This window comes from Lolium perenne, chromosome 7, assembly GCF_019359855.2.
Source record: "Lolium perenne isolate Kyuss_39 chromosome 7, Kyuss_2.0, whole genome shotgun sequence".
In the NCBI taxonomy this organism is placed as follows: Eukaryota; Viridiplantae; Streptophyta; class Magnoliopsida; order Poales; family Poaceae; genus Lolium; species Lolium perenne.
In genome coordinates this window covers 47,357,461-47,383,438 of record NC_067250.2, presented here as the reverse complement: position 1 = coordinate 47,383,438, position 25,978 = coordinate 47,357,461, and the positions used below count along the sequence as shown (strand labels likewise).

Below are 25,978 nucleotides of genomic sequence, written 5' to 3'. Positions count from 1 at the left end.
TTCTCACCCAACTCTCATTTGCCTCCCACTTAACCATGCTGTATTTTTTTTGTTTCCCATGTTTGTCCTGAAAATACAGAACCTAGTCATATTCATTCTACTCCTATAATATATACTCCCAGGTAGAAGATAAAACCCCATATCAGAGGTGAGGATGTTTTCCAAAATATAGTTGTCTGCTAAAATCATTTTCATACATTTTTTCATCTTCTTTGCCAGAAAACTTAAATAGAAGCCATTGGTCTTTCATTTAAAATGCGGATTATGTTGGGGAAGTATCGTGGTCCTCAGAAATTTGAAATCATTCTAGTTTGACCACTAGTACAGATAAATTTTAAATAGATACAAAACCGTAATTGATTTAGTAAATGTTGAGTTCAATTTCAACTTCAGATTCAATTCTTGCACACAGAGTTGAGAAGGTAGAATACTTTGACATGCCTTATTTCAAATAGAATTCATGTTCAGCCGAACGAGATTAGTCACTAGAATAGAATCATATCTTTGATTGGCTCTAAAATTATATTTTGGTTTTTTTTTGCTTCATTTTTTCGATGGTATAGATGTGTTTTTACAACTCGGTGTTATAGATGGTCATTGAGTTAATTAGAACATGCATAGAGGGACCTTAGTATACTAAAGCAAAAATATGTGAAAGAAAACAGAGAAGGAAGAGTACTTGATTATTGATAGTGATACTAACTCCATTCCAATGAATAAGATTTATATTTTTTCTAAAAAACAAACTATGCAAAATTTGATAAAGTTTTTAGAATAAATTATGAACATGTAAAATACAAAATCAATATCAGCAGATATATCATGAAATATATGTTCATATTATATTTATATAATTTAGAAATTAGAAAATCTTTTTCCTAAAACTTTGTCAAATTTACTTTTTTTAACTTTTTTTAAAATATATAGACCTTACATTCATTAAAAGGGAGTACATTTTTAACAAATTTCGGACATGGGTCAGGGCGGGCCTCTTTATATCGGGCCCAAATACCAAATATGGGGCCAGCCATTGAGTAGCCCTAAACCCAAATTCTGACATTCCGCCGCCGCTCGCCGCTGATTTTTTCCGCCCCGCTCACCGCCGCCGTGACGCCATGATTCGCTACCTCCGGACGCGCGTCCTTCCTCTCTTCCCCGGCTACCAACCATCCCATGCCCCCGCCGCCCACCTCGTTCCTTTCCACTGCCTCCTCTCCACCACCGCATCCATCTTCCTCAAATCCTTCTCCGTCAAGAAATTCCTCGTCACGGACTGCGGCCTCACCCGAGAGCAAGCCCTCAAGGCCTCCAAAAGGCTCTCCCGCCTCACTTCTCTCTCCAGGCCTCGGGCCACCGTGGCTTTCTTCTTGGCCAAGGGTCAGGATGTAGACGGACGAGTCCGTGACGTCCGTCACATATTTTTTGTCAGCCGTGTAAACAATTTTAGCTGTCCACAGTCTCCGTATAAGTATTTCAGTTTTCTACGGACATCCGCCGGACATACGCGGACGAGCGGGGAACCGGCGGCGGCCAGGCGATCGGCGCTGGAGACCGTCCTGCGAGTAGCTCGAGGGGAGGAGCTAAGACGGGGAGGGGTGGGGGGAGTTGGAGGGCGGCGAGGAGCCGGGTGCAGGCTGCCGGCGAGGAGCGGGGAACCGGCGGCGGCCAGGCGCTCGGCGCTGGAGACCGTCCTGCGAGTAGCTAGAGGGGAGGAGCTAGGACGGGGGGTTGGGGGGAGTTGGAGGGCGGCGAGGAGCGGGTGCAAGCTGGTGGCGAGGAGCGGGGCGCAGGCTCAGCGGCAGCGAACAGCGTGGCGGCGTGCCGCCGTGCCCATCGTGGGAGATGGAGAAGTGGAGACTTGTTCGTTCTTTTTCTATTTTGCAGACGGACGAACGGGCCTGGCAGGCTCTGTGGAAGTTGTCCGTGAGTCCGTGTAAACTGCACGGCCCATCCGCGACGCCGTTTGACTATTTTAACGGACACGGACGAACGGACTCCACGGAAATCCGCGTCCATTTGCATCCTGAGCCAAGGGCGTCCCCCGCGCCGACATCGCCGCCGCCGTGGCCGCCGACCCGCTCATCCTGTCCGCCACCGTGGAGAGGGTCCTCGGCCCCCGCTTCGCCGAGCTTACCGACATCGGCCTCTCGCCTTCGCAGATCGCGACCGTCCTCTCCATCCGCCGCACGAGGGCTGTCCGCGGCAACATCCAGTTCTGGCTCCAAACCCTGGGCACCTACGACGAGGTGCTCGTTCTCGCCAAGTCAAACCGCCAGCTTCTCAGCGCCAGCCTCGAGAAGGTGATCAAGCCGAACATCAACACCATCCAGGAGTGCGGGGTAAGTGCTTGCGAGATTGCCAGGGTAAGCTTGTACTCCAGTCGGCTGTTCACGGTGAAACCGGAGATTCTCCTGGGCGCCATCGCGCAGGCGGAGGAGTTAGGTGCGGTGCGGGGCTCGAGGATGTTCCGACGCGCACTCGCCACACTCTCCTTCATGAGCAAGAATGTTCTCGACGGGAAAGTGCAGCTGTTGCGGGAGCTGGGGTTTTCACAGGGTGATATATTGATGATTGCCAAGAAGGCGCCGCCTGTCCTGGCAAAATCTGACGAAAAGATACAGCAAGCTTTGGAGTTCTTGATGAAGAATATTGGTCTGCAGGCACCGTACATTGCCCAAAGGCCAGTGCTGATCATGTATAGCGTTAAGAAGCGGTTGATGCCCCGACAATCCTTGCTCAAGGTTCTCAGGGAGAAGGGATTACTGAATGTGGAGTGGGATTACTATACCACAGCCTCGATGGCTGAAAATAAATTTGTAAAGAAGTTTGTGGATCCTTATAAGAATAGCGTTCCAGGCCTCGCTGATGATTATGCATCTCGATGTCTTGGGAAAGCACCAGATGGAGATGCTTTGCCATAAGACTGAAACTTTGGTGTCCAAGAATCTGCTCATTTTGAGACTGTCCGAGGAGTTCTTTTAGGTCGCAAGATTGAGTTCCTCATCAATGAGATCTGTTTGGAGCCCGAGCACACTGGATTTTGCAAGAAGAAAAATACTGTGCTACTCATGTAGAGCCTGGAGAGGCATCTGGTTCCCTGGCATCATGTCGTGAAGATCACTCTGGCAGTGGGATTGCTGAACAACTTTCGTTTTTGCGCGTTACTTGCTTGTTCTGACGAGACTATTAAATGAAAGTTCATTAACTGTCAAACGGACAGTGTCCCTGGGCTCGCTGATACACATTAGTATGATACAGATTGTGCTGCGAAGTTGTCCCCCAAGTTCAATTTTGACATCTTAACATAAGATTTTATATCCTTTGGTGTACTTGATGTTTAGATGGTAACTCTGCAGCTTCTGCCCATTAGCAACTGTCCATGTCACAAACACTCTTAGTTCTTAGTCTCAGCAATTGAAAAACTAGTGATCTGATTTTTCACAATCCATGTTTCTTTGGTTGAGAAAATGCTAAGTCATATGACAATTAATGATAGCCTGGATCCTCCTCAGTTGATCTCCGCTGCAAGATGCAACTTTGGAAGACCTTTCTTCTTCGAAGGGTTTGCCACTGCTTGTTGGGAGATTTGGAATCATAGGAACTCTCTCATTTTTGATAATGTAACACCTTCCATTAGTGCTTGGTCCTTTTCTTTTAAAAGAGACATCTTCCTTCTTTCTTACAGAATGAAGGACGACCTGAAATCTCCCCTCTTGGCCTGGCTAGACGCTCTGTAGTTTGTTTGGGCTATGCCCTGGGCTAAGTCCTCCTTTTGTACATTCCTTTCTTCTTTCTTGTACATGTTTTCTCTTTTAATAAAATTTTAATGCTCACAGTTTATGTTCAGTTTTTGGTATGTATGAAGGAACTGGATTCTCTTATTTTGGTTCCTTTTTGCTTGTCTCTCACTAGTCACTATTTATCCCTGCCACTCCGATCTAGGTTACGCTTAAGTTGAAATGTTGCTTTAGAGATTTGTCATTGTTATGGTGATTTCTTCAACTTCCCCTTTTCTCTCAGGCTGTGTTTGGATGCATAGAAACTGGGCATGAAATTGGAATTTGGGTCGATTCCGCAAATTCTGCTGTTTGGACTGCGCTTTGAATTGATATGTGGAAAGCCCAGCCAATTTCCGAGCCCCCCACCTCGCGTGCAAACAGCCCACAAAACTTTCCGAGGTCTCACCCTCGGAAAGGCACGGAAACGCAGGCTATCCCTTCGCTCCGTGCGCCCGTCTCCATCCCCACCCGGCGTGAGCTCCCCGCCTCCCTCCGCCACCGGCTTGAGCCCCGCCTCCCTCCGCCGCCGGCGTGCGCCCGTCTCCATCCCCACCCGGCGTGAGCTCCCCGCCTCCCTCCGCCGCCGGCATGAGCCCCGCCTCCCTCCGCCGCCGGCGTGTGCCCCCGCCTCCCTCCACAGCGTGCTCCCGCTGGTGCCCCTGCCTCCCTCCCCCGCCGGCGTGTGCCCCAGCCTCCCTCCGTCGCCGTTTGCTGCTCCTCTCGCCACCCGCCCCGCTCGGTCTCGGCCGCGGCAGGCGCTGCCGTCGCGTCCCTGCAACCGCCGCCGCGTTACTGCAACCGCCGCCGCGCGGCCCTCCCTCCGCCGCCGCCGCCTCCAGCCTACAGCGAAGTCTCCTGGAGGAGATCTGGCCGACGCCGGCCTGCTCCGATGCTCCACTTGGTGGCCGCCGCTTTGATGGGATTCTGGCCACCTCCTGCTCGAGCCATGGTGGAGGGTCCAGCTCGAGCACGCAGGGGATGGGTGCTCCTAGTAGCTTCGTTCTGCTGGCCGCTTGTGGAGAAATTCCAAATTCCATAGTTTTTCATCCAAACAGCTTTTGGAATTGCTTTCACCCTTTAATTCCAACAGCAATTTCCAAACACATCCAAACAACAGAATTGAATTAGAAGCCAATTCATTTCCACCTTAGATTTGAAATTTTGGTCCAATTCAATTCCATGCCAACTTTCTATGCATCCAAACACAGCAGTGTATTTCTGTTTGGACTTATGTTTACATAGCTGACTAGTCACTACTGTTTTTGAGGCTTTACCATCTGTCTTCATCCAATGGACCACTTCCATCTCAACTGTTGTTTAATTGGTCCATTGCTCCATTGAGGCTTTTGACTAGTTTGATTTTACATAGTGGCCAAAGTCACTACACAGAAGGATTTTTTTATCAAGCAATTCTGTTAGTTTTAGTGTAACCAAAATTTCATGCTTGTTTATGAATATAATTTGGTGGCTCGATGTATTCTTTGGAGGCTGGAGTCACTTGGGTACCAACTTGAGAGCTCCAGTAACAATTCTGTCTTAGAAAGTTTACAGGAGAATGTCTACATAACAAAATTGATTATGTGCACTTCAGAAGAAGAAGATTCTTGCGATCACGAAGTGACAAAACTTCCTCCATGCTACTAAAGTGATTCACTCCACCCTAATCATGTCTCCTGTGTCAGCTAACTATTGTTATTCAGCAAGCTTTTGTGTTCTTATCGGAGTTAGTTCAGATTTCAGCTTTCTATGTATGTGATTTATCTGATCTCTCATTTATTTAGATTTCAGCTTTCGATTTGCTGGAGAAAGTCACAATAATTAGTTCCTACAAAAAAGTCTTAATAGTTTTTATTTTATTTTGTTCGACCTCTCATTAATGTATGAAGTTTCATAATCACGGTGGAATCTTGGACATATAAGGCTTTTTGTGGAATCTCAAATATAGAAGATGGATGCACAATATTACATCTGAAGGTATACTGAGCATATGTACATCAGCACATCATGTACATGTCACTCCATAAAGTGCTCTTTTGAGATTTACTTTTGTGCATGTTCGACATGCAAGTAGTTTGTTCTTAGTGCATCAACCCTTGTGATCATTTCTTGAACTTTGTGCAACTCTTCTACATTTACGGTCAAATCAAAATTCATGATCAGAAATAGATGATTAGCTACCAAAGTTACCTATGAACCCTCCTGCTCAACTCCCATATTTCAACATGTACTAAGGACATTAGCAACTGCATACTCACACATTCACACCATGATCAACTTAATTCGACACTTGATAGCAACATCAAAGCAGACCACTGGCACTCAGGATGGGTGTGGATGCCGTGGACACCGCTAACATGCGGGAGTTCCATGGTACCAGTTTGATGCAAGGCAGATCATATTAGGATTTCAAGTATGGGTATGGTGCCCATCCTACTTGGTCGCGCATCCTAGCTGTAAAACCTATTCTTAGTTCCTTGCAAACCTGGACAACTCATTTGCTTACACCACGACCGGTGCTCTTTGAATATATGGGCGATCTCTGGTCAATATCATTGGAGAGACTAGAACTGAAAAGTATTGGAATGGACCTATGTTAATACGGTGGAAATTGTTATCGTGAAGCCCACTTCCATACGTCACTAGTAGGAAAACCCTTATAGGCGAAGCTTAGTTTTGTGGCGCACCGTTTTGAATGCGCCACAGAAACTTATTTTGTGGCGCACCAGGAAGTGTGCGCCACAAAAATAGCTTATTTTTGTGGCGCAAGGCTGAACCGTGCGCCACAGAAATTATGTGGGGCCCACATTCTGCCACCACGATTTATTAGGGTAGGTATTTTTGTGGCGCACAATGCTTTCTGCGCCACAGAAATAACTATTTCTGTGGCGCACTGGCTCTGGTGCGCCACAGAAGTAGTTATTTCTATGGCGCACTGGCTCTGGTGCGCCACAGAAGTAGTTATTTCTGTGGCGCACTTGTGCTGGTGCGCCACAGAAATAGGGTAAGTTATATCATCCCCGTACCCCTCCCCTCCCCTCCCCACGCCCGTACGTTCACCTCCGCGCGCCTCTCCCCTCTCCCCCGCCGCCGCCGCCATGGTCGTCGCCGTCGCCGTCGCCGCCGCCGCCTCCTTCCTCCGCGAGGGCCGCATGCCGCCACGCTCCACCCATCCCCGCCACTGCAGCACAAGCGCCGCGGCGGCGTGGAGGAGGAGGGCCGCCGCATGGAGGAGGAGGGGCCGCCGCGTCAAGGAGGAGGAGCCGCCGCGTCTTCCTCCTCCTCCTCCACCCCCCGTCGTCGTCAACCTCCTCCTCCACCCCTATCGTCGGTGAGCTCCACCTCTCCCCTCCCCTCCCTCCTCCTCCACCCTGCCGTCGTCATCAACCTCCTCCTCCACCCCTAGCGTCGGTGAGCTCCACCTCTCCCTCCCTCCCTCTTCCTCTACCCCTGCTCCGGATGTGTTGATGTTGTGCTATGGATGTTGTGCTCGATCTGGATGCTCTTGTGCTGCTGTTGTTCTCTCGGATGTTGATGCTGCTCTGGACAAAATTACAGAGAGGATGATGTTGTGCTCGATCCGGATGCTTGTTGTCTTTGTTGTTGTGGTCATCATGAATAAAAACAGTCAAACATTCTTTTTGTTTTACCGTGTCGTTAGCTATATATTTTTTCTATGCTCTGCCCGTGATGCTTGTGTTTTGGAGCAAGCGGTGGCATGGCATGTGAGAGAGAGCATGAGAGAGTTCTTGGGGGCGTAGATGATGGCAACATCAGCACTGGTCCCGCATTGGTCCCGCTTTGAATTAGTAAGATCAAGTAGTGGCTTGAGTTCCCGTTGGTAACCAATACCAACAGAGAGCTACTTCATTTTAAGTAGAATTTCTTTTAAGGACTCTAGCTAGATTAGAGGGAAAAAGATTGCTGATTTGTTGCCTATGATAATGGATCATCAAATGTTTCCCTTTGTCCCTGGTTGCCTCCTTAATTGATGCCTTATGATCCAAATGATCCAAGTCCCTTGCATGATCCCATTTGTCCCTAATGTTGCTTAAGATGAATAAATTCCCTCTAATCACCATTTGGAGATCAAGACTAGTTCTTGATATCCATTAGCTAGACTCCAATATTAAAAATGTCTCCCAAATATGGAGACAAACATTTTAACATTACCCCAATGTTATTTCTCTCAAATTGACAGTTTCTGATGGTATGCTTGCTCCTCACCGTACTTTATCAATTCCCTACTGATCCTAATTAAGTACCCATGAATATCCTGGTGGTGTTCTTCTCATTGTTTAGTTACTGTCAACACATGTGTTTGCATGTGTGTGTGAGCTGCTTGTAGTGTCACTTGACTATTCAAGTTTCAATGTTGGTTACTTTTCCTCTAGTGCAAGAAATGGTTGAGCAGATGTTTATCCACTGTTGGCCTTTATTCTTGGGTAGCTCAAAGTGTCATGCACTTACTGGATCATCAAATGTTTCCCTTTGTCCCTGGTTGCCTCCTTAATTGATGCCTTATGATCCAAATTACTATATTATTGGATTGAGTGATATGGCTCGCTTGTTTGCTCTCCAAATTACCAAGTGATGAATATATAATCCCTTTGGAGCATCTCGCCCCATGCTATATATGTGTATTTGACCATGCTTATGATGGATTTCTTTTAAGGACTCTAGCTAGATTAGAGGGGAAAAAGTTGCTGCTTTGTTGCCTATGATAATGGATCATCAAATGTTTCCCTTTGTCCCTGGTTGCCTCCTTAATTGATGCCTTATGATCCAAATTACTATATTATTGGATTGAGTGATATGGCTACTGCTTGTTTGCTCTCCAAATTACCAAGTGATGAATATATAATCCCTTTGGAGCATCTGCCCCATGCTATATATGTGTATTTGACCATGCTTATGATGGATTTCTTTTAAGGACTCTAGCTAGATTAGAGGGGAAAAAGTTGCTGCTTTGTTGCCTATGATAATGGATCATCAAATGTTTCCCTTTGTCCCTGGTTGCCTCCTTAATTGATGCCTTATGATCCAAATTACTATATTATTGGATTGAGTGACATGGCTACTGCTTGTTTGCTCTCCAAATTACCAAGTGATGAATATATAATCCCTTTGGAGCATCTGCCCCATGCTATATATGTGTATTTGACCATGCTTATGATGGATTTCTTTTAAGGACTCTAGCTAGATTAGAGGGGACAAAGTTCGCTTTGTTGCCTATGATAATGGATCATCAAATGTTTCCCTTTGTCCCTGGTTGCCTCCTTAATTGATGCCTTATGATCCAAATGACCCAAGTCCCTTGCATGATCCCATTTGTCCCTAATGTTGCTTAAGATGAATAAATTCCCTCTAATCACCATTTGGAGATCAAGACTAGTTCTTGATTTCCATTAGCTAGACTCCAATATTAAAAATGTCTCCCAAATATGGAGACAAACATTTTAACATTACCCCAAGTGATTTACTTGTCGATGATTAGATGGTTGGTCGATCACTCGTACACTCGGGGGTGGAGCAAGTGAGGCTTGGTGTGATGGCACAAATATCAATATCTTGTGCATCCTACCTGGCCTCACTTACTCCATCCCTGGATGTTAATATTTGTTTCGACCAACAAAGTATGAGGCATTCCATTTAGTTGATACCACTTGGCTCTTTCTTCCATTTTAGTGCCGATGATTAGAATGTTCGGTCAACTGTACACTCCGGGGTGTCGCTAGTGAGCCTGGTGTGATGGCACAAATATCAATCTCTTGTGCATCCTACCTGGCCTCACTAACGCCATCCCGGTATGTTCATATTTGTTTCGACCAACAAAGTATGAGGCATTCCATTTAGTTCATACTAGCTACTTCTTAATTGCATTGGCCTTTCTTCCATTCTAGTGCCGATGATTAGAATGTTTGGTCACCTATACGCCGCAATATACTTTGTAGACGAGCCCCCCTTTCCCTGGCCGCCGTTCCGTGAACGAGTCCTTGACGAGACAACAACGCCGACATGCCTCTCCGGCGCAGCACCACTTTTCTTCTCTCGCCGTTGTTGTCGTCAGAAACCCACCGGCGGGCAGCGACGGGCAACACCGTAGAGCCGGGAACAACCTAGAGCTGCGGCTGGCTGAGGTCCCTCCGAGCGACGGCCCGCAAAGCCTTCTGGTCACACGTCCGATGCTGATGCAAGGGCGTGCCACCTGACCTATACCTGGTCAGGAAGGTGAAGGAGATGCCTCGCTTAGTTTCCTGCATGGCATACATGTAAACATTAAATACGAGCCTCGATCGGCTCTCAGGTTATCCTGTGAATCGGCTCAGGGAGCCGATCCACCCATGATTCGTACGAGGTGCACGAATATATGGTGGTCCTGCTTGATCAAGATAAAGCTAATGAAATCTACGACGATTTAGGGTTTTCACCGCATAATCGGATCATCCTACTCACGGTTGGGCCTCGCGGCCACGCACGGTGATCGTAAGCCGATCCTAAACAAGGCCTAAAAACCAACACAAGGTTGATCCCGGAACATCCTGTTTAGGGCCAGCGAACGACACCCTACGTGCCGCTGGATCCTCCACCCCTTTGTAAGGCCTAACTATTGCAGATATTAAACTAATCCTTGTAGAACAAGGAGCAATCGTAACGGATCAGATCTACTAAATAATGATCAAGCGGGGTGCCGCCCCCACACCTGAGATAGGTGTGAGGGCGGCTAGACATGCAAGGGTTGCACTACGATAGCATGTTACGCGAAGAACTATGCTAACCCTAACACATCTATGATAACTACGCTGCTCGCCATCAACAAGGCTTCAGTACGAGCAACGCATGAACAACGTGGAGCTTGTGCTGCCTAGATCGCAAGATGCGATCTAGGCAGCATGTTGCTTACCGGTAGAAACCCTCGAGACGAAGGAGTTGGCGATGCGCCGAGATTGATTTGTTGGTTGAACGTTGGTTGTTGTTTATTCCATAAACCCTAGATACATATTTATAGTCCAGCGGACTTTCTAATTTAGGCGTGCACCTAACCGTGCACGGGTAAAACTCTATCTAAGATACGATCTATTATATTACAGATATATGGGCAATCTAGCCCAACTTTGCATATAAGGCCGATCTACGTATTTTCTTCGTATATAATCTTCAAGCCCATCTTGATCGTGGCCCACCTCTGGCTCGGTCAAATTCTGGTGATAACACATGCCCCCCTGGTTTTGGAATTGGTAATTCCAAAATCACTCTGCTTTTCCTTCGTCGGGTCATGTCGTGGCAGAACCGTTGCAGTATCCGTCATCATGATGCCTTGCCTTCTCAACTTCTCCGCGTGACCTGGCAGTTTTTTTTCCTTTTAGGCACCACTTCCTCGGAAACTGCTGTGGCATTGAATTTCCACTATATCCCCTTTTATTTAACCGCTCCGCACAGTTTATTTCCGCATCTTCTTCGCATTAGCACTCCAAAAGCCCTCCTATGCCACCATGTCTTCTTCCTCCTCTGCCTCATCGGATCTTTCCACCCAGTCCTCTTCCTCCCGCGAGCCGACGCCGGAACCGAATCCGGCGGAGGTCCACGCAGCCAACATCCGCCGCGCCATTGAGGCCGGGGAGGAGTCTAGCCATGACTTCTCCATCTGGTCAGAGGACGACAAGTCCCTGACCGACGGGGAGAGCGACCTCCGCTTCCTCGCCAGCGGGGAAACGGAGGAGGAGAGCGACGACGACCGCTTCTCCTGCGACTTCACCTCTCCCGAGGAGGTGGAGGAGGAAGAAGAGGAGGAGGAGGAGGATGACACCTCCTCCGACGAGCCGCCGTCCAAGCGGTTCTGCCCCTGGCCGGGGAACCTCAGCGACTTCGACAGCGACGACGGCGACGCTGACGAAGAGGACGAGGACAATGAGGGCCCGGTCGGCGGCCATTGGAGCGACGACGAGCCCGCCGGGAGCAGCGCCGACAGCGGCGGCGACGACGGCGACGACGAGGGCAGCGACGGCCCATAGATAGGACCTCTAGTATAGGACCAGTAGTAGTAGATGGGGCAATGTATCCCCTAGTACTTCCTTTTGAGAGCAATCAGCTCTTTATGTAAGAAATCTATCAATGAAGAACTTTCCCCAATTTGATCTTGCCGATTTCCTTTGAGTTTAATTTAGCCGATTTCTTCTTATACTGATCTTGCCGATTTGTCCCCTTTGCCAATGCGTAACGAGCCGATAGCAACGCATCGGTCCTTTAAAAATCACCCTTCCATCCTTCAACTGATGATTTTGAAATCTGGTGGATAATGTAGAATCTTCAGGGAAGCCTTTGAATTCTTCCAACCAAACCTAATGGTCTTCTTTAATACTCATCATTTGTGAAGAAGGTGCCTACGAAAGACCAGCCGATGGTACCCCAATCTGCTCTTAAACCGAGTATCCACCCAGGCCTGCTGCCCCCGAGCCTTACTCGAGGCGAGAATGTCGAAGAGGACGTACCAAAACCGATCACCTTTCCTCCTTAGAAAGCCGACAACCCCTTCCCAACACGGCTGAACTAGCACCAAAGATTGGAAATCCTCGACAAGAAGGTTCAGAACCCGGATCGGCTCGAAGCAGTGAAGAAATTTCCATTGTTTTACTCCTGCGAAGAAGCTGCATGGCACAACAGCTTGGCCTGAATTTGGTGGAGATTCGGTAAACCTCGCATAATTCCACTAGAGTCGATGGCCCTTGCATCGGCTGTCCAAATAAAATAAAAAAAAATTACTGGCCGATTTTCTCCTATCGGCCCCAATATTTCGCTGCACACATGTCCTCCTGCACCTGTTCCCATGTTCATCGTGTTTAGGTGCCCCCCGAGCCGAATACGTCGGGGAATGGCAGATATCGGCTCAGAATTCGCACGTCGGCTCTGATAGGATCAAGGACGAACACAAGCAACATGTGGTGAGGATAATTTTGGCCGATCGCTGGAATCGGCCTCCATATCTATTGAAGTGTTGATCAAGGTTCTGTAATGCTCCTTCATAATTTTTGGGGCCGATCACAAGGATCAGCCTCGCCCGTTTGCTCATTGCTTTGCCTCAGCTACATGGTCGTGCCGGTGGATAAAACCAGCTTAACCCTTCCCTTCGTCACGTCGATGCGCTCGCGATCGTCCAAATTGATACCCGAGAGGGGTTCTTGGCCCGTTGCTTCCCATGCGTTCATGCCGGCCGTTGAAATTTCGGCTGAATCATCGGCACTGGACGACTTCTACCTCATCTCCATCCCATCAGATATGCATTGGTGCATCGTGGAGGGAATGCAGCAGTTGGCGTGGATCCAATCTCTTCCTAGCAGAACAGCATAAGTGCTCGTGCTATCGACGATGAAGAACGTTGTAGGGATAGTTTTCCTTCCTACGGTCAGATCCACGTTCAGAACACCTTGTGCGTCAGACGCTTGGCCGTTGAAATCGCTCAATGTCACGTTGGTCTTGATTAGATCTGAGCTAGAGCGTCCCAGCCGACGTACCATAGAGTACGGCATGATGTTGACTGCCGCTCCGGTGTCCACCAGCATCTTATTTACAGCCTCCCATCGATATAACCTCGCAAATACAAGGCCTTCAGATGTCCGTAGCTTCTTTCTCGTGGCTTCTCAAAGATAACCGGCCTCGGGCCGCGATCAAGTTGTGCAACAGGTGCCTCGTCTAATCCTGGAGCACTGAACTCCGAAGGGAGGATGAACACCATGTTTGTGCCAGCCGATGTTTCATCATCGGCTTTCCTTTGTTTGGGGCGCCACTTCATTTTCCGTGGATGACCCTCCTCGTCCAGGGTTCGCTGAACTTTCGCAGCCAGATCAGGTCGTGCCTTCCTTAACGTATGCAAGTATAACCTTTCGGCTTCCTCCAGGCCGCGCAATCGCTGAACCCTGCGCTTTTGTGAACGGCTGAGTCCATCAGGGCACCACCTTGGACGGTGGTAACTGTATTCTTCCTCTTCTTGTACCTCGTCTTCCGAATCCTCGAGATCTGCCAAGCTAGTGGACTCTGCGCGTTTGCTTTGTGGCGGGAGAGGCCCTAAGCGCTTGAACACAGACACGTTGGCTGCCTCCTTCTTCTTCTGGTTGCATTCTGGGCAATTGCCGATTGTGGGCAATCGGCTCATTCCTGAATCCCAGTAGTGTCTGAAGAAGGGGCAGTCCCAGTGCCTGTCATTGTCGTCTTGCTCCCTTGATTTTTCCGTGGCACGGCGCTCGTGCTCCTCCTCATCGCGATCGTGCCGACGATGTCTTCTGGCTTCTCTAGCCGGGCAGATCTCTCTCATCATCATCGCTGGATCGTCGGCGTTGGTCATACTGACTCACATACTTGTTGAGGAGGTGATCAGAGAGGGGTCTTTGATATCTCATGTTCTTCACTTCTCCCTCTGTGACGTAGCGCTTGCCATCATGACGGAGCCGATCGCGTGGAGCGGCCTCTTCTGTGTCCTTGCTATGAGAGCAGCTGCCCTCGTCTCCATCTTTGCCAGAGTGGTTCCCAGGTCCTACCATGTTGATGCTGAATGAGGATCCTGACTGGCAACCTTCAGGGTAAGTGCACTCTACCATGTTAACGGCGGGGAAGGGCTGGGTGTCGACCTTCATGGCGTATTGGTTGAAAATTAGACGCCCTTTTTCTATCGCCGCTTGGATGTGCTGACGCCATACCCTGCAGTCGTTGGTGGCATGGGAGAGCGAGTTGTGCCATTTGCAGTATGGCTTTCCATTCAGCTCTTGCACCGTGGGGAATTTGAGACCTTCAGGAATCGTCAACTGTTTCTCCTTGAGCAGGAGGTCGAAGATTTGCTCAGTCTTGGTCACGTCAAAATCAAATCCCACAGGCGGGCCTGGTGGCTTTACCCATTTGCAGGATACGGGGTTCCTCCCCAAGTCCATTCAGCCATCGTTACCTCTTGGTCTCCCGCAGGAACTTTGTCTTCCTCTCGCATCGACCAGACTACCGCACGCTTGAACTTGTCTTGGTACAGTCCGGTGGCGCTGTTCATATGCCGATAGTTTCGAACCATGTGCGCCTGAGGGATAATCTGCTTGGGAGGCCATGTCCTTGAGCTGTGTTGCAAGGCCTGCTACGCCAACTCGATCGCTTCTTTTTCAGCTTATACGAACCGAATAACATCGGTTCCTAAGATTCCTGAAGCGCTGGATGTATTCTCGTCACGCTTCTCCGCGCTTCGACGTAGTTGTGCTAGATCGGCAATGCCGACTCGGAAGCCTCTCCGAATGGTACCGCATATGGAACTGCTCTTCCAATCGCTTCCAAGTCCGGATGGAGTCCGTGGCGTAGAGGTGTACCATCCGAAAGCCGATCCCGTGAGGGACTGTGAGAAGAGCCTCACGCGTAGTTGATCCGACACTGCCGGTCCTAGTTGCGCCAAATATCGGCCCACGTGCTCGATGGAGCTGGAACCATCTGATCCACTGAATTTGGAGAAGTCAGGGAGCCGATATTTAGGTGGTAGCGGGATCATCTCGTAGTCATCGGGGTACAGCTTGGAATAGCCGATGGCCCTTCTTTTCGCACCATGCCGAATCGGTCTCTCAAGATGGTACTGATCTGATCCGCTGTCTTTGGCCGCAGGAGTTGAATTCTGAAGATTCGCCGGGGTGGCGTACTTAGCCAGCCATGTTTGCTTTTCCAGCTCGAGCCAACCGCAGGAGCTGAGCTCGGAGGTTCGTCGGGGTGGCGTACTTAGTTAGCCACGTCTCGCTCTCAAGTCGTGTGTCGCCGACGTCCCTCCCGTTTTCCCAAGTCCCCGATGTTGTGGCCTGGTTTGTGAGTGCCCGGTTGCCACGGTCCGCACATACGTGCACGTGTACCCGTGAGGGACCTCCTTAGGCGCCTCGGGCAAGAACCGGTAGTCACTAGGGTCACCACCGATCTTGTAGACGACGAATGCCGGTGTAGCCGGCATTCTCGGTGCCGCCAACGCATATGGCAGCGGTGGACGGGACTGGAGTGGCAACTCTCCTTGATGCGTCCCGAGAGCTGGTCCTGACGGCGAGTACTGGTGCCTCATGATCTCCTGGATCACGCGAAGAGCGACACGCTCCAACGTGTTGACCAGGTTCTCAGAGTGGCGGTGTAGCGAGTGAGCCACCAAGTAGTTGATCTCCGCCGCAGGACCTGGTGCGTTCTTCCGACGGGCGTAGAGGTCTATCCCATCTAGTGCACCATTAGGCGAGAACCCCTTCCACCTGATGCCATGTGAACGGGTTCTGTGGAAAGAGCCGATGAGGTCGGCTTCGAGGATGACTTTGATCTCGTCATACTTCTTCTTGAGCTCGTCCGTCAGATCCTCGTACGTGACTGGCGTGCCGTCCGCCATCTCAGATGTAGATGGCGATGTGGTTGATGTAGAAGCTTGTCCCACCGGCGTGCGAGAATGTGTTGTCGTCGAAACCCACCGGCGGGCAGCGACGGGCAACACCGTAGAGCCGGGAACAACCTAGAGCTGCGGTGGCCGAGGTCCCTCCGAGCGACGGCCCGCAGCCTTCTGGTCACACGTCCGATGCTGATGCAAGGGTGTGCCACCTGACCTATACCTGGTCGTGAAGGTGATGGAGATGCCTCGCTTAGTTTCCTGCATGGCATACACGTAAACATTAAATACGAGCCTCGATCGGCTCTCGGGTTATCCCGTGAATCGGCTCGTGGAGCCGATCCACCCATGATTCGTACGAGGTGCACGAATATATGGTGGTCCTGCTTGATCAAGATAAAGCTAATGAAATCTACGACGATTTAGGGTTTTCACCGCATAATCGGATCATCCTACTCACGGTTGGGCCTCGCGGCCACGCACGGTGATCGTAAGCCGATCCTAAACAAGGCCTAAAAACCAACACAAGGTTGATCCCCGGAACATCCTGTTTAGGGCCAGCGAACGACACCCTACGTGCCGCTGGATCCTCCACCCCTTTGTAAGGCCTAACTATTGCAGATATTAAACTAATCCTTGTAGAACAAGGAGCAATCGTAACGGATCAGATCTACTAAATAATGATCAGCGGGGTGCCGCCCACACCCGAGATAGGTGTGAGGGCGGCTAGACATGCAAGGGTTGCACTACGATAGCATGTTACGCGAAGAACTATGCTAACCCTAACACATCTATGATAACTACCCTGCTCTCCATCAACAAGGCTTCAGTACGAGCAACGCATGAACAACGTGGAGCTTGTGCTGCCTAGATCGCAAGATGCGATCTAGGCAGCATGTTGCTTACCGGTAGAAACCCTCGAGACGAAGGAGTTGGCGATGCGCCGAGATTGATTTGTTGGTTGAACGTTGGTTGTTGTTTATTCCATAAACCCTAGATACATATTTATAGTCCAGCGGACTTTCTAATTTAGGCGTGCACCTAACAGTGCACGGGTAAAACTCTATCTAAGATACGATCTATTATATTACAGATATATGGGCAATCTAGCCCAACTTTGCATATAAGGCCGATCTACGTATTTTCTTCGTATATAATCTTCAAGCCCATCTTGACCGTGGCCCACCTCTGGCTCGGTCAAATTCTGGTGATAACAGCCGTCCAGTACGTGAACGAGTCCTTAATGCCAAGACGGTGCCAGCCTCCCTAGCATCATGCCGACCCCTGTTGTCGCGATTCAGGCCGTGTCGATCACGCGCCCTGCACTCTTCGCCTTTTTGCCCGGTGAACGAATAGACTAATCGTTGGAATAAGGAAGCCGATGACGGCCGATCGCAATTTTATCTTGCGATCGGCTGTCATCGGTTTCCTTATTCCAATGATCAGCCTATTGGTTCACCGGGCAAGAAGGCGAACAGTGCAGGGCGCGGGACACACGGCTTGAAGCGCGGCAACACGGCCCGGCATAATGCTGAAGCAGGCCGCACGGTCTTTGCATCAAGGACTCGTTCATCGGACAGCGAGGGACCGGGCGTGGTTCTGCGCCGGAGATGCAGATCGGCGTTGTTGTGTCGTCAAGCACCCGTTGACGGAACGCCGACCGGGGAAAGGGGGCCCTTCTGCAAAGTATACGGCGGTGTATACTACAACTATGGTTTCTGACCATAGTATTTGTGTTGACCAACAATGTATGAGGCACATATTCTATTTTGTCATTCCATTTGCTTTGAGATTTTCAAAATGCCGATGATTAAAATGTTTGGTCACCGTACACTCGGGGGTGGCGTAAGTGAGCCTGGTAAGATAGCACAAATATCAATCTCTTGTGCATCCTACCTGGACTCGCTTACACCATCCCTAAATGTTAATATTTGTGTTGACCAACAATGTATGAGGCACTTATTCCATTTTGTCATTCCATTTGCTTTGAGATTTTCAAAATGCCGATGATTAAAATGTTTGGTCACCGTACACTTGGGGGTAGCGTAAGTGAGCCTGGTAAGATAGCACAAATATCAATCTCTTGTGCATCGGACTTGGTCTCACTTACGCCATCCCTAAATGTTAATATTTGTGTTGACCAACAATGTATGAGGCACTTATTCCATTTTGTCATTCCATTTGCTTTGAGATTTTCAAAATGCCGATGATTAAAATGTTTGGTCACCGTATACTCGGGGGCGGCGTAAGTGAGCCTGGTAAGATGGCACAAATATCAATCTCTTGTGCATCGGACTTGGTCTCACTTACACCGTCCCTGAATGTTAATATTTGTGTTGACCAACAATGTATGAGGCATTTATTCCATTTCTCTTGTGCATCGGACTTGTTGGTCTCACTTTCTTCCATTTTCATCATAGTAGGAACTGGATGAAGGACCCCGATGCAAGCGAGCCTGGTGGGTAGAGATGACGGAGCAAAGGAGGAACCGGATGAAGACTACTTTGTATCTCGAAATTGTGAATTTTGTATGAATTAAGAGTTGTATGCAAAACATTTGACACTTGCCACTATATATGTATCTCGATCGGGCTCTAAGTAATGTGATGATGATGTCTATGTTATATCTGTGCAATGTACATGATATTTATATTATATCTGAATGTTGTTGTATATAACCTGTGTATCTGTATTGCTGTTTATAAACTGCATATGTATAGCAGGCAGCACAAAATCGTGTATAATACAAGCAAATTCTGTGGCGCACTTAGAACCAATTCTGTGGCGCACCTAAGAACAAGTGCGCCACAGAAACCTTAATTTTGTGGCGCATGGGCAGGTGCGCCACAGAAACCTTATTTTTGTGGCGATGTTTCTGTGGCGCACCTCCCATGCGCCACAGAATCCATTTTTGGTGCGCCACTGATGAGGTTTTTCCTACTAGTGCGTTGAACACCTTGCTGTAAGATGATTCCCGGTGCCTTCCAAACTTAGCTTACACAAATCGTGTACTTACAACTATACTCTTTGAAAATATGGGCGATCTTGTCACCATCGCTGGAGCAACTAGAACGAAGAGATTTAGAATGGACCTAGCTACGCTTATGTGCTGGGCATTGTTGCCGTGGAAATGCTTCACTGCAATGTATTTTATTGGCTTCTGCAGGTGCTCGCTTCTTCAATTCCATCACCCGTGGACCGTGGTACTATTTCTACTGTGTTTTAATTTGGTATATTTGCCTTTATTGTACAACTATATTTTTTCATCTACCATATACTGTGTAGGCTCACATGCATTTGATAAGTTTGCTCTGGTTGTCCTGTGCTAAATTTTGTAAAGATCTCGAGACCAGCCGACTAATGATCACGACATTAGCACCCTCGTCTAACTGTTGGTAGGCCTGATCTCTGATTTGATTAGAGACGCTTCGAAGCTTTAGCTTGTGTCTTCTGACTAAAACAGTGCTTAACTATGAACCAATCCATGATATCCCTTATTATAGACAAGATTTGATTTTACGCCTAAACGCTACTCCCTAACTACAAGCTTTAATTGAAAAGGAACTAACCTTGGTGGACATGGGTGTGTGGACCCTTTATGGAAAGGAAAACGGGTAAAAATACTAAATAAAATTGACATAAATCATGCATGTAAAGAATATATGCATGTCAAGTTTGAGACTGAAATGCAAAATCATGTAACTTGTCTGAAAAAATATCCATGTAACAATAAATGACTGTTATTTTTACAGTTCAAAGAATACAAAGTTCCATTTTTTTGTTTTTTGTAGGCTACCTACAATCGTGTTTTTTGTAAAAGTAAGTATCAAGCTAATATGTATGTGCACGATTTATTTCAAATTTTCTTAAAAACTTTTAAATACCATCATTGAGATTCGTTGAGAAACAAGTCCACCTAGACCCATGTTCTCCTGGCTACCTATTTCCGTCTGTCTCTATCTCTATTTTATTTTCATTTGTACCTCTAACTTCATATAAAGATATTACATTCTTATTTAACATGATTAGGTAGGTCCGCGTGTTACCGTTCTGCATGATGCAGTTCACATTAGTACTAATTTCGAACTTGAGCTAGGGTTTTACCAGGTTATGTCAGCAATAACTTTGAACTTGAGCCACTGTTGTGCATGGTAACAAAAAGATAGTCTTCACTCTTCAAGCATAATTTTTTGCCCCGTCGATTGGAGCTGGCATGCACTCCGGTCTTGAAAAGCCATTACGTCATTGGGCCATGTTGTTGTGAGCTTGACGACTTTTTTTTTTTGGAGAAAATTGTACGGGATAAGGATGGAATTGGGTTGATTTGACGGCCGTGTAGCTCAGTTTCTCTCTGCTACAAACAATCAACTACTTTGATTTTGACTCATGGGCCAGTTTGGTTTCGACAATTTGGTTCTGAAGCACATATTTTACCTATTTAATTTAGAATTTAATGGTTCATCCTGTATGGCGGCAACTTAAGTTTTATTTCCCCTCTCTCTCTTTTATTGTTGATTTTGGTGTCAGCAGCGGGGGAGTGGTCATAGTGATGGCTGGTTTTTTGCTTCCATCCTCTAAATTTCAAGATGAGATAGCTCTAAGATAGATTTTGCAGTGTTCGGTACTCACGACATCTTCATTGTATTTTTTTTGAACAGGGAAGGCCCCGAAAGGCCGAGAAGCTCCTTTAAACGGTGGGGACAAATACATAGAGGACCCTGGCTTGAACAAAGGAAGCACATAAGTCCTTCTTCTCCACCGCGTCGTTGGCTGGATCTCGGGCCACGGTCGCTGGCGGCGACTTCGGGGACTACGCTACTTGGTTCATCGTCAGGATGGGCCACGTGCCGAGATTGTAGATCCTCCACAACGGCACAAAGGCCAGGAGGAAGTAGAGTCTCCCCGGAACGGATTCTCCGAGGTGCGGAGAGCTCCCCTTGGCCAAGGATAGCGGCAGCTGGAGTCGCCGACGCTTGGGATCTTCCGCAGATTGAGCTTCTTTGCATCCCACTGTCATCGAAGCTCCGCTTCCTGCATCACCTCCCTACTGGTTCTCCCCTCGCCACCTCAGCCGTCCAGAGGAAGAAGAAGGAAGGGATGCAGCGAAACAGAAGCAGAAACAACCCACTCTCTTGCTGGTTTGGGCAGGCCAGAACCGCAACACCACCTCCCCTCGCCACCATGGCCAGCTAGAGAGAGCATTGCGACCCGGAGCACCCTCACCGATACAGAAGATGTTGCGCAAGCCCAAATCCCCCCGCTACCTTGGCCGGTCAGAGAGGGAAACGCAACAAAATCGAACTGTGCCTGCAAGAGAAGACTCACATCGATCTTATTTGACGGTGTAGTGGCCTCCACCACAAGTTCCAACTCCGGCCAGAGGAACTGGACCAAGGCGAGGAAGAACCCTAGCTTCCAAATCTTGCCGGACCAATCTGGACCTACACCTACACTAAACCAACTACCGGCATCTTGCCGAAACCTAACCCTAGTATATACAGAATGAACGCCGACACCTCCCCTCCGCCTCCCCCGGTCAACATCGCCGGTGAGTTCGGCTTCGGTTTGGCCCGGCGAGGAGAAAGCCTCAGGAGGGGGGGATGAGAGCTTGGCATCTTCATTGTTGAAGCACATTTGAAATTTACCAGTTTTTTCACTCTAAACCCTACTACTTTAGGATTTAGTGCCCCCAGAATCGGTAGTAAATTAGCCAGTCTCGACCTAAACACACCGAACCGGCTCTACCCGTCATCAACCCTACCACAGATCCCGCCGACAGCCAGCATTCCGCCGCCGCCGCCGCCATGCTCCGTCTCCAAAATCGGCTGTTCCCTCTCCTCCGCAACGACAGCGCCTCCCCTCTCCTCGCTACCCTCCACCGCCACCTCTCCGCCGCCGCGTCCAGCTCCGACGGCTCCCCTTTTTCCGTCGAGGACTACCTCACCACCACCTGCGGCCTCACCCGCGCGCAAACCCTCAAGGCTTCCAGGTTCCTCTCCCACCTCAAGTCCCCCTCCAACCCCGACGCCGTCCGCGACTTCCTCTCGGACGTCGGCCTCTCCAGCTCCGACATCGCCTCCGTCGTCGCCGCCGACCCACGGTTCCTCTGCTCCAGTGTGGACGAGACCCTCGCCCCCCGCGTCGCCAAGCTCCTCGACCTCGGGCTATCCCCTTCCAATATCGCGCGCCTCATCTTGATCGCCGCCCCCGCGGTTCGCTCCTGCGACGTCGCCAGCAGGCTCCAGTTCTGGATCCCACTGTTCGGCTCCTTCGACGACTTCATCCAGGCCGTGTCAGGGGGTGCTTTGGGAGGCGGTGCCCTCCTAAGGCGTGACATTGACATGGTGGTTAAGCCCAACGTTGAGCTACTTCTCAAGTGCGGCTTAACTGTTCGTGATCTCGCCAAGACTGGCCTCAGTGGGACGTGGGCGCTTGTCTGCAAACCAGACAAGCTCAAGGAGTTGGTCGCACGCGCAGAGGAGCTCGGAGTGCAACGTGGCTCGGGCCAGTTCATGTATGCGCTCGCCACCGTCTCCTGCGTAAACCGAGAGAAGATTGCTGCAAGAATGGAGTTACTGAAGAAGACACTTGGCTGCTCTGATGGAGTGGTGCAAATTGCGATCGTCAGGCACCCAAGCATCTTAAGAGCATCCGAGGACAACCTGCGCAGCACCGTAGAGTTCCTCGTCACCAAGGTCGGTCTCGAGCCAGAGTACATCGTGCGCAGGCCTGCACTCATCAGTTACAGCCTGAATGCGAGGCTGGTGCCTCGGTATATTGTCATGAAGATACTGCAGGGCAAGGGGCTTCTTAGTTCTGACTATTGCTCAATTGTTGTTGCGAAGGAGTCGTATTTCGTTTCAAGATTCATCGACCATTACAAGGAGACTGTTCCTGAGCTCGAAGATGTGTATGCTGCAGCTCGTGCAGGAAATATACCCTCTCACCTCCAACCTTGACAGGTTTGTAGGGATATTGAGGGTTCATATAGTTTTCTTGTTCACAGTCATCAGCATAGCACTGCTGTTGTTTCTTGATTTAGTACTGTGACTGAAACAGGGCTGCTGCTGATTTTTTTGGCCATACCATGACAAGTTACATTTGCTGCACTATATGGAACAGTGGAAATTCTGATTTTGTCGCCCATTTCTTACAGTTTTGATTATATTGTCATGAAGCAATTGAATTGTGGAAAATTAAGTATAGCCCTGACCAAATATTGTGAATCTGTAGGTTGCTCGCTATATAACAGTACATTTGTTCTACTTGATACAAAATTTCTATTTTGAGGTACCAAAGGTGGAGAGGGGGCGAAATAAATGCAATGTCCACTTTATTCTCTGATTTGGTCACACCAAACTGGCTTGATCTGGTCAGGATTCATGTTGATTTAGAGCTTTGAGAGAGGTGTAGGGTTTCACAGGCGCTACAGGAGTTCTTGTCCATGATCCTCCAGCATGGGCGGATTTAGAGTGTTAGCCATGGGGGGCAGATGCCCCCACTCAAATTTTTGTCCCTTTGTATTAGTAAGCTAAAAATAGTCATTTGCCCCCACTTAGCATGAGATTTTTCCCTCATTAGCACATTTTTGCCCCCTCTTGATTTTGATCCTGGGTCCGCCCATGTCCTCCAGTCTAGCGGCCATTCTTCCCAGCAGCAGTTCAAAGCCTACCTTGGTGGATACTTCTCTGTTTGAAACACATAATAAACCAATTCTGGATGCCTACCAAGCCTACACAACTCGTTTACATATAACGTTACTCTTAATATATGGGTGATCTCCCGTCATCATCACTATATTAACTGGAACAAAGAGGCTTGGAATGGACATATGTATATATGCTGGGCATTGTTGCCATGCAGTGCTTTAACGTTGCATTTATCATTGCTGTGGATTTGACGTCTTGAATTTGCTATCTTGGCCTTCATTCCAAAATCTTTTCCAAAATCTTTTTCTTCTTCTATGTCATAGAATCACATGCTTTTCATGCCATTCCGCACCGATTGCCATGTGCTAAACTTGGTAAATATATGGAGACCAGTGATATGCCACCCACTTCTGATTTCTGTTTGCCAGTAAAGCTCATCCTTTACTGTTGGTAACATATCATCAAGAATAAGACAACTAGCTTTAGTACAGTGTAGAATCTCACCTACCATGTATTTTAATTCTTGTTGTATTTTTACCTAGGATAGATGAATGATTCATACTATCCAATTTGCCTCGCCTACAACAGTCGAAAATGTTGTTGCAACAAGAACCATACAACCACACCTCTTGTTCATGAATTTAGTACTTCCTTTTCTGTTTTGCCGAGTTTATTTTAGTCCTGCAATACTGGAATGCGCATTGGCATTGGATTCTTTTTTGGAGTCTTTTGTGTGTTGAATTTAAATTTGCACTAGAAAAACTAAAATGAACTACAAGTGGGATTTAGGTGGGATCCCCACTTGACACCCTAATAATTGGTGATTTGACTAGCTTAAGGAACTAATATTTCACTCCATGTTTTTATTAAGGGGAGGCTCATATATTACTCTAAAACAGTGTTTACAACATCCTTTTGTACTAGATCAACAATAGCAGCGGGGAAAGAGCCAACCCAACAATTACAGGTACCATTGCAGCTAGCTAAACGAGCAAGCTCATGTGCAACAAAATTGAGCTTCTTGGTGTAAGACACAACACAACGACCACAGCCGGCCCACTCTTATAACGCTGATTCAAACCTCTACTTCTGGCACCTCCTTGAGCTTCCCCTTCCCTGGTACAGCTGGACCCATCTTCATCGCCGTAGCTATGACGGTACCGCCTTCTCGAGTTGCAGCTTGTCCCCAAGCTGGAGTGGAAGGAAACTTGGCCTGATCAGCGTCCTAAATCCTAATCCTCCCATGTTGCTGATGCAACTGGCAAACCTGTCCAACGAATCAAGAAGAATGAGAATAGGAATTTTTTCCACTTACAAAGTCTTTGACTCTTTGCAGGTACACAAGCTTTGTTATGATTGAGGATGAGAATAGGGAGTTATTCCATTTTGTAGTCCATGAAAAAAACATCTTGGTTACTGACTGATAATTTTAAAGCTGAAATAACATAGAGTTATTGAACCACTAGTGAAGCTGGCCCCTGGAACTACTTTTTGATCATTGAATAAAACTCCCGTTTTATCCACACATTGTCATATCAAACCCCAGTAATGATCACCAACTGCTGCAATTCATCTTCACCTATTTCATCTTTTCACTGCTTCTTCTTCTTCATCAACTTCTTCTTTTCAGTGCTTCATTTTGTCCTATCACTTCTACATTTTCTGCAACTACCATTTCTTCATCGCCAGCATCCATGTACGACTTCTGCCAGTGCCCAAGATTGTAGCCTTTCAGACAACCCTAACAGCAAAGATTAGGACATCTTAAGAATAGACCAGATAACAAGGAGATGCATTTCATAAAATACCCTCTCACGTGCAACCTTAACACATTTCTAGGGATGTTAAAGGTTCATATATTTGTCATGGTCACAGCTATTCACATAACACTACTATTGTTTTTCATCCTCTCTTGATTTTACCATTGTGTCATTCTGCCGCCCATTTCTTACACTTCTGTCGGTTGATATCTATGAAGCGACTGAATTAAGGTGTGATGTCGCCAAGACTGGCCTCAGCGGGACGTGGGCGCTTGTCTGCAAACCAGACAAGCTCAAGGAGTTGATTGCACGTGTAGAGGAGCTCGGAGTGCAACGTGGCTCGGGCCAGTTCATGTATGCGCTCGCGACCGTCTCCTGCGTAAACCGATAGAAGATTGCTGCAAGAATGGAGTTACTGAAGAAGACACTTGG

General features: G+C 48.2%; 1 protein-coding gene across 2 annotated transcripts; it reads left to right on the top strand.

Annotated features, from left to right (window-relative positions):
• The first annotated feature begins 21,854 nt into the window (after window positions 1–21,854).
• Window positions 21,855–25,978, top strand: LOC127317609 (transcription termination factor MTERF8, chloroplastic-like). Of its 2 annotated transcripts, none has more exons than XM_051348178.2 (2): window positions 21,855–23,099; window positions 25,765–25,978. In XM_051348178.2, the coding sequence occupies exon 1, from the start codon at window positions 21,942–21,944 to the stop codon at window positions 23,094–23,096; it is 1,155 nt and encodes a 384-aa protein (XP_051204138.1). In that variant the 5' UTR covers window positions 21,855–21,941; the 3' UTR covers window positions 23,097–23,099; window positions 25,765–25,978. The 2 variants fall into 2 exon arrangements, with proteins under 2 accessions (XP_051204138.1, XP_051204136.1); XM_051348176.2 differs by lacking the exon at window positions 25,765–25,978 and adding an exon at window positions 23,197–23,283.

Coding starts and splice junctions, on each gene's coding strand:
- LOC127317609 (XM_051348178.2), top strand. CDS start 21,942: ATGCTCCGTCTCCAAAATCGGCTGTTCCCTCTCCTCCGCAACGACAGC.